We start from the raw sequence: 9915 nt of genomic DNA, 5'->3' as shown, positions 1-9915 counted from the left end.
ATCAACACCTCCCTTAAATTCACACTACATATGATTGCTCGGGAATCTTACTATCAAAGGCCTTATTGACCTCAAACATTGCTTTCATACAAAAACATAATGCTCTTTTTTAAGTCTTCAACTTCAGCTACAGCCTGAGTAGTGCTTTCCCCCTTAATCTACAGCTTCACCATGACCAAATCTTACACCAATCCCCTTTTCTTATAAATTTCTAAAAACTCAACTTTACTGCTTTTCGACTCCCCCTTAACACTTAATCATTAAAAAAAACAGCGATCTTACTCATGCACGATACTTTGGTCTCTGACTCTTACTCATGCACGATACTTTGGTCTTTGGCTCCTTCAATTTTCTTCTTCACCAATAAGTGATTCTACACTTCTTCGTTAATTATGATCAACGGCTACACAAACTGACAATGATCTCCAAATTTCTTTGCAGGTAGTGGGCTCCTTCTGACTGCTACAGCAGTTCACACCAAGCTTTTTCTCTCATGGTTCTGGGCCCTCCCCTAAGGGAGATAAGCCCAGACCAGCTCTATAGCACCTAGCTCTGATACCAATTTGAAGGAATCGAACAGCAAAAATAATACACACACAAATAAAATGCTACAGCACAGAAAACATATTTCCTTTTTTCATTCATCATACGTTGAAAAACGATTACAATATCATTTATTTATAGGAAATACACTCCAGTGATTAGGAGATTTAAAACTAACAGTTTTTACGGCGCATGGTGATCATTACAGATTGCTAACTAAACTCACTCTTAACTTGCATGCATGCTAATTATCTAGTAGCCTATGCATGAGTTTCCTGCGCGACACTGCATGTTCGGTGCATGTAAATGAACTAACTACAGATGCATGGTAGAACTGACGGTGGCAGACTGAAGTTTGCGATAGGGATAAATTAAATGCATTCCAACAATCACACCTGTTTAACAAAACTTGTGGAATCTCTATACTTCCTGCTTTTACTGCATAGTGCAGAGCTGTCATACCCTTTTCGTCCTGAGTAGTCACTGAAGCGCCACGATCAGCAAGAAGTCCACATATGTGTGCATTTGCTTTCTCTGAAGCGCAGTGAAGAGCAGTCCTCCCTTTCTTATCTGCAACATTGACAAACTCATACATACTTGTGTCATCACACCTCCGTAGCAAAACTTGTGCAATCTCTATAATCCCTCCTTCAAATGCATAGTGCAGGGCTGTCATATCCTCTTTGTCTTTAGCAGTTACTGAAGCACCACGATCAAGAAGCGCTCCACAGATACGTTTGTATCCTTTCTCTGAAGCACCGTGAAGAGCTGTCCTCCCTCTATGACTTGACGCACTGACGAACTCATACATACTGTGCTCATCACATCTGCGTAGCAAAGCTTGCGCAATCTCTATTCCTACACCTTTAACTTTTTCAATCTTTCCTTCAAATGCATAATGCAGGGCTGTCATATTCTTATTGTCTTGAGCAGTCACTGAGGCACCGTGACCAGTAAGCAGTTCACAGATACGTGCGTTCCCTTTTTCTGAAGCACTGTGAAGAGCAGTCCTCCCACTCTTATCAGTGGCATTGACAAACTCGTATACACTTTGCTTATCACACCTTCGTAGCAAAGTTTGTGCAATCTCTATGCCCACACCTATAACTTTATCGATCCTTCCTTCAAATGCATAGTGCAGAGCTGTCATACCCTTTTTGTCTTGAGCAATCACTGAAGCACCCTGATCAACAAGCAGTTTACAGCTACGTACGTTTCCTTTCTCTGAAGCGATGTGAAGTGCAGTTCTCGCACTCATCTGCGACATTTGCAAACTCATTTATAGTTTCCTCATCGCCCCAGCATAGTAAAACTTGTGCAATCTCTATCCCCACATCTTTAACATTATCAATCCCTCCCTCAAATGCACAGTGCAGGGCTGTCTTGCCTTTCTTGTCTTGAGCATTCACTGAAGCGCTGCGATCAACAAGCAGTCTACAGATACGTGCGTTTCCTTTCTCTGAAGCGCTGTGAAGAGCAGTCCTTCCTCTCTCATCTTTAGCATTGACAAAGTCATATACACTTTGGTCCTTACACATGCATAGCAAAGCTACTGCAACCTCTGTTCCCACATCTTCGTTTCGAAATTTCGCAACTGAGTGTAAGACCGTTTTGTTTTTGTACTTACCAATTGCATGGCATCTTGCATGCTGGGCACCTCATTGCAATAGGATGTCTACAACAGCTAATTTCTCATCTTCTTCAATTTCATAATATTTCTGCTTTGCTACAATAACTAAAAGCTTGTCTAGGACACCGTAATTACGCGTTTCATCGCTGTAATTACGCGTCTCATCATAGCACCTCCACATTGCGTTATTTTTCAGCATCTCGTTAAACTTTTGTGGGTTGTCAGCCGCCGTCTCCGCAGCATGACGTAGAATTTTTTTGGCGCAACTGCCCTTGCAATCATGCGCAAGTCGTTCGTGTTTGATATCTGTTCGGAAATCGGAGAGATGTAACAGAATGGAGGTGGCAATCATCAAGGCATTGTGACTGTTGCTTTTTGCCTGCATCTCACGTATGTCTAGAAGGCTTGTAAGAGCACAAGTTTCTACAACATAGCCCGCAAAACTGTCGCACACAAAACACCAGATTGGCTCAGCAACATCTCCCACCTTTGCAGAAACCGGAAAAAAATATTCGTCACCGTCAAAGTATGTAAACTTCCACTTAGCACTACCCATGAATTGCACGACGTCCTCTTCTTCTGTTACAATTTTAATCATGCCTGATAGCACTTCTTTGACTGAATCTTTCCCAGAATACTTCGTCTTTCCTTAATTTTCAAGTGCTTTTCCTCCCTCTTCCCCAAGTCTTCTCGCTAAATGACCCATCATTTTGTTCATTTCTTCAAAATTGGCCACATCAGTGATAGGTATGTTGCCTCTTCTCACATCCCCGACGTTCCTGGTCTCATAATTTGTCCAAGAGTTTAGCAGCGAGTAAACTACTTCATAATTCCAATCATCCACGCACAAAAATAATGCTACTTCTTTTCCTCGTTCGCTGAGAATAACGTCAGCGTACGGATCACCTGGAAACACTTCTAAATATTGTAAAAAATAAACGAAATTGTATGCACCACTTGAAAACACGTCTTGAGTAATACTTGCACGTAATACAGTCTCTAGCTATTAGATGATGAGCTTCAAATAATATTTGCGAAAGTTTTGTTGAATTCAAATTTAGATGTTTTATTTCCCAAAGGTATTTTAGATTTAATTTGTGTTAGGTTCATCATTATTTTTATTAGAGATGATTTCTAGTTAACTTACTGTTCACTGAATTATGCAAGTGAATTTTGATATAAATGTCATAAATATTTGTCCCAATCATCTTTTATTTAGACAATAATGACAAGTGATCGTAATTGTGGTGTTGTGATTCTTGTCACTAAGATTCAAACTCCTACTAGGATGTTACTGTTGAGTGTGCTTGTCTAGAATGAGGTCCTCTGTATATGATCTCATCTATTCATTGCTGCAATCAAAAGCCCTCAATTTAAGAATAATAATAACCTTCTTTTATTAATGAATTAATATGTAAATGTGAGGACTATGAAATTAAATTTATAATAGGTTAATGCACTTAAGTATGAATGTTTCAATATTTCATCTACATCATTCTACTCTTTCGTGTTTCAAAATCTAAATAGTTTCTAAAAGAGTATTGATAAACATGAAATTGAAATTAAAATCAGGATGGTTACTAATGCCCACAAATATCCACAAAGGGTAATAGGACTGAAGATAAAATCTATTATATTAACTTTGATGAAAATACCTAAAAAATCTCTAAATAAAAAATAAAACAAACTTTATAGGAATAAAGGTAAAAAATTAAGTTAGTTGTGAAAGAAATCCATAGGCAATTTTGTGAGGAAAACTATGTCATACTATGCATCTGCTTAATTTTGACACATTGTGTTCGTTGTCACTAGCATGTGAGAGCCTCATTTTTTGGTGAGGTCTAGGTATGTGAAGGACTATAAGATGCATACTTCAAGCAAAAAAAATGCTTGGTTGAAATGAAGAAATAGGTTATAGTGAGCTACCATCAAAGAGGAGTAGAATGTCCTCTGGCATCAATGTTTTGAAAGGAGAGCTTCTATTAAAAAAAAATGAATTTTCTTTTTAGTTTTTCAATAAAGTGGATCTTCTAAAATGAAGAACCCTACTGAAGAGAATTATTAGAACCTCTAGAAGAAGAAACATCTAACTTTGATACAATAGGAAAGGAAGAAGGAATCGGATTTACCTACAAATAAGATAGGGCATCAATGATATCCGATTAATCGGGAATCGACACCCACGCCGATTAATTCCCCCAAAAAATCGCGTTTTTCCGGTAAACGTTTTTCAACGAGATTTAGTGGGGAAATAATCGCGAACCCTAAAACCCGATGATATGGCACGAAAAGCCGTCGTGAGAACTCCATAAATCCCGTCGCATGGCCAGGTATTTATTCTACGCGACACGAACAACCCACCATTAGCCAAGTATTAATGCTATGCCATCACCAACTGCAAATTTAATATCATTTAAAAAAAAAAAATTGCAAATGTTAGAATTTTTTTTGAAAATTGCATATTATTGAGTTCTGTTATGAACATATTTGTGATTTTTTATTTTTTTTAATTTCATGTTTATATACAGTATATTCATATTAACAGTTAATATACAATATACTGTGATTTTAATTAATGTACTATTAATATACAATATTACAATATACTGTTAACTGTTAACTTACTGTTAATTTAGTGATTGTATATTAACAGTATATTAACTGTTAACCTGTGCTGTTATACAATATACTGTTAAGTTGTCAGCTTAACAGTTAATATTAAATCTATATACTGTATTTACTATTAATATTAACATATATTTACAGTATATACTATATATATTGTATATGATATTTACAGTATAATAACAGTAATATTACTATATTTTTCTAAATTTAATTATTAACAGTAATATTACTGTATTTCTGTAAATTTAATTATTATTGTAAATTTACTGTTAATAATTATTAGCAATAGTATTACTGTATTACTGTAATTTACTGTAATTTAATTCACTGTATTAGTGTAATTTAATTTACTGTTATTTAAATTTAAATGTCATTCTCTTTAAAGTTATTAACATTTAATATTCTAAAAAAAGAAAATTTAATATATATGTGTTCAAGTGTAAAATAGTTTTTGATTGTTTTTATGTAATTTTTTAAGTTTTTTTTTCAATCTGATTTTTTGTCGATTTTTTTGAAAAAATCCTATTATTCTGTTTTGCCCAATAATTCCCCAAATGATTATTGCTTCTTTGCTCCATACAACTATTGGAAGATAGTCCAAGAAGTGAATGGTCATTCTATTTCATCTACATGATATAAAATATCATAAAAAATTATAATACATATTATTCCATAAACAATTTCATTGTTGTTAAATCATGCATTATTTTATTCATACCCACTTCACTTAGGATAAAGTCCAAGGAGGTAGAGTAGTATATTTTACTCAAGGTAGTGATTCTTTATCCATTATTTAAATTATAATTAGTTCTTTTAGTTTAGACTTATAATATATTTATTGAAATTAATTATAGAATATATCATGAAAACCTATAAAATGGAGACTTAATTTAGCTCTTGATTACAACAACCCTATCCCATCAACCCTCTTTCCAATCAATATCTAGAATCCATCAATCCATGCACCCACCTCCAAATTCAAAGCTATTAATTCACCAATTAAAATCCCAACCCTTACCTGCAATATTACAAATTCATACGCATTTATCCTAAATCCAACTTGACACCTATAATCCATTGCATCCTAACAGAAACACATTACCACAATAGTCATAATGGTATTTTATCAAGATATTTATATTGAGACAAGAGGAACCTAACTATCAAATAGAATCATCATATTTGTATATTGTATACCAATGCAAATATCCTAGCAAATAAAATTTACAAGGCTATGAGAATATCATGACTAAATAATCTAGTTTGGATACATCATATGTTCATTTGCACGATACCTAAAGTAAAATAATTCAAGATTCATCCAAAAAAATTAAAAATTCTAAAAACAAATTTAAAAAAACATCCATAAAATAATAAATATAATTACCATCTAATGGAAAATCCCATTTCTTATGGTGCTTTGTTCAAGTACCCTTGTCAAAAATCATTCATGGACATCATATGAAAGTTAATTAGCTATGTGAATCTTACAATTGGGGTCAAGTTATCTCATCTAGTCCACCATATCCACACTATCCAAACTAATTATCTTGGATCAAAACATGTTAATCCTAATATGGTGTATTTCTTAAAAATATCTCTTTAAATAATTTGGTCAATATATATCCTCTCTGCGCCATCAAATTCATCAACCATTCAATTCAACCCACCTTGTCATTGTCACTAGGCTTGGTTCATTCTCAAAATGACAAATTAAATCAAACCATTGTCCAAGCAAATTCTCAATATATAGAATGTTCCCAAAAAACTCCATCCATATGGAGGAACACAGATTCTAAAATTATTTAGTTATAATCTTTCATCCATATAAAAACATCCATTATATTTGTTTCTTATCTTTCTATAATTATTGTATCTCAAATCAGCCCAATCAATCATATTCAGGATATGTCTTCCTCAATACTCGCATTATATGTCTTTCTCAATACTCGCATTATTCTTTGTGATGCATCTTTTCCACATCAACAATTCTATCATCATAAAAAATTCAATCCTCGTCATTAATCCTTGGGTCCCCACCAACCAATTCCACCCACCATCCCATCTTCCCACACACCCTTAGCTTCAACATTTCATTGGATATTAACTTGTTTTTTGTGAATGTTTTATTGCTTGTATGTAATATTGTTTTGTGTTTTTTTTCCTCCAATCCTCTAGCGCTCAATCCATCACATTGTCACAGTCTCCCTCATCCTTCATATGATAGAATGCCTTAACAATGTGTCTATTGGATAACTCAAATAATTTTAATGTTTTTGTGTGTATATGCCTATGCACATAATGCATCATTTTTATGATCCATTATGTCATAGTACATAACACTAAATATTAGATCAAACTAAAAGGTTTTTTCTTGCATGCGAAGTTACTCTATCAAAGCTTTATCCATCATCTATTTTCATAATTTATTATCATTTATTCATAGTCCAAATTTCATGTTATTTTCTTGTATCATATTCTTGTGAGGTTTCATCATCCAACATGTAAATCCTAAAATCTAGAATCCTTTCATCCAATTCTCCAAGTGGCATCAATCAATATGCCCTATCCTTATCTATCATCATATCTATATACATGTCATGTGCAACATAATCCCAACATGATTTCTATCAAGCTATATTTTATTACTCTCACCACATCTTTTTATCATTCTTTATCTTTTTGGAGACCTCTTGAGCGCTATTTTTTATACCATCTCTCTTGAGGAAGCATCACTTTCATCATCATCCCTAAGCAACTTTGGTAACCTCCCACCAAACCTTTACTTCACCCTACTTTGTATTCTTCATGGACATGACATTTTTCCAACATTATACAAAAGAGGGGCAAAATATAGAGACCAAAATATTTCCTTAGCGTTCCTAGTCCTAATCAATCAATTACATCAGTAAGGCCAAATGCCCTTCATTCAGGGTCTTCCCCACTTAATGAAATAATGGAATTATCTAATTATCCTAATTTTCCATTCCATATCATAAATAAGTAAATAATTTTTATTTTTGACATATTTTCCATCTCAAACATGATTAAAAAAATTAATATTGTTAATATCTAATTATGTCAACGTTCCATTAACCCATTCCAAGAATAAAGAGAACCTAAAAAAATTATCCTTGTGATTTGATTAAGCTCTACACCAAACCAAAGAATAAACTCCTCCTAGATGTGTAAATGTCCCTCATTGCCCTCATTGTCACAACCACTTACTAAATTTAATAAGCCTATCCTAGCCATTCATAATCCAAAACATCTATCTCAACCCTCCATTCTCTTCTTGATCTTGGGAAAATCCTTTCAAGCATCCTCCAACATTTATCTCAACCATCTATTATCCCCTCAAAAGTTTTATAAATTAACGTACATCCTCATCCATTTCATATCCATCATCACTTAAGATAAGTACATGTTGTCAAATAAAGATACACTTAGAAAATGAAAATCTACGTACCAACTAGTTATTTGAGAAAATATTTTAAAAATGTATTCATTTGTAAAACTTGGTTTGGTTTTGACATTTCTAACTAAAGTAAGGTAGGCTTTTGATAGTGCCCAGAACTTGGTATAGAAAAAGGAGGTTACGAATGGGGTACCTATGACAAACAAAAGAGAATCTAAAATAGAAACATTAATTGCAAGAAAAAAATAAAACTACATAGAAAGAAAACTAACTACAACAACTATGGAAGATCAATTGAAATCAAAGTTGGAACTAAAATTTACCCTAAGAGGAGCAACTTGGGAGGGAAGACCTTTAAAGATGACTTTTTCATGTGACAAAAACCATCCAAGGAGCAAAACTTTTACAAATAGAAAATTTAGGAATAGGGGAGGAGGCATCATTAGAACAAACCAGTAGTGGCTCCACTCAAATGAGAGGTAGTTTTTGAGGGAACAACATCATACAAGCAGGAATAAGAATCTATGACAATTGAAGGACGAGGAGAGCCACTTGAAACATAGGAAGCTTGGGAAATAGAAGAAGAAACAATACCCATGGTCATCAATCCAACCAAATCACACACTTGAGACTGAGAGTTATGGATGACTAAAGGGGGAGGAGAGTTTCTCAAGTGGAAATAAGTTTGAGTATTAGAAGAAGAAGAAATATCCAGGGCCACCAAACTAATTGAAGCAAGTGTGGAGGGAGACGCCAATTCGATTGAATCGTCCAAATTATTATCTAAGTTGTTAAGGAAAATTGTGAGATGGATCAGAAGAGCACTCTTCTACTAGGTAGAGGAAGACTTGAGATGAGAACCACAAAGACACATAGAGGCCACATATCCTTTAGCAAAATAGCAACTATAGATGACTTCATAATAAATCATTTAAGTTCAAGGATGCTCATTCGCATATAGAATACTCTCACTCAACAAGGGCTTCAATAAATAAATATCCATGAGTATACAAGCATATGAGGTATAAGAGAAGTTATTGGTATTTAGGTCCACCTTAAGAAAATAGCCTAGCGCATTACCAATAGATTCATAGGATTACATACACCAAAATTGAAGGGGGAGATAGGGAAATCTTTCCTAAACAAAGGAAATATCAATAGATTATTATAATGAGTTAAAGGAGAGTTACCAAGGATGAATAGAGAGTGGATGAGGACTCCATTTTCAATCTTTCCTGATTAGGATGACATCATGATCTTTAGGAGAGGCAAAACTTACAACAAATAAATTATGAGCACAAGGCTAAATATCAATCTTACCTTCAATCGCAGGGGCCTAATTCTCAAAAATATATTTATGCAAGTCTGATAGAGTTTTTCATAAGTGATAGAAGCTACAAATCAATCATTTACTTTTAGAACAAGGGATATTATCAATCACCTCCTAACAGAGAACCACCACAAGGGCTATGGAGGCAATGGGAAGGCATTTTTGGGTAGCACTTTTTATTGTCTAATGAAAACCACTAGAAGGGTTATGTACTAGCTCAAGAGAGGAAGCTTTAATTGTAAGGGGGTTACGCACCTAGGCACAACAATTGAATTATAGAATCGGTGTCTAAGAGAGCAACAACCATAGTAGGGCTAAACAACACTTTCATGAGGGAAGTATTCTCCATAGGACAAGAAGAAGGTG

At 34.3% G+C, this 9915-nt stretch overlaps 1 protein-coding gene across 1 annotated transcript; it reads right to left on the bottom strand.

Moving 5' to 3' along the window:
- Positions 1-787: 787 nt before the first annotated feature.
- On the bottom strand, positions 788-1693 carry LOC131053461 (uncharacterized). The gene has a single exon (XM_057988071.2). The coding sequence runs from the start codon at positions 1691-1693 to the stop codon at positions 788-790; it is 906 nt and encodes a 301-aa protein (XP_057844054.2).
- Positions 1694-9915: the final 8222 nt, after the last annotated feature.

Source organism: Cryptomeria japonica, chromosome 4 (assembly GCF_030272615.1).
Source record: "Cryptomeria japonica chromosome 4, Sugi_1.0, whole genome shotgun sequence".
Taxonomy (NCBI): Eukaryota; Viridiplantae; Streptophyta; class Pinopsida; order Cupressales; family Cupressaceae; genus Cryptomeria; species Cryptomeria japonica.
Note: the sequence above shows the minus strand (reverse complement) of the source record. Positions and strands in the feature narration are given on the sequence as shown.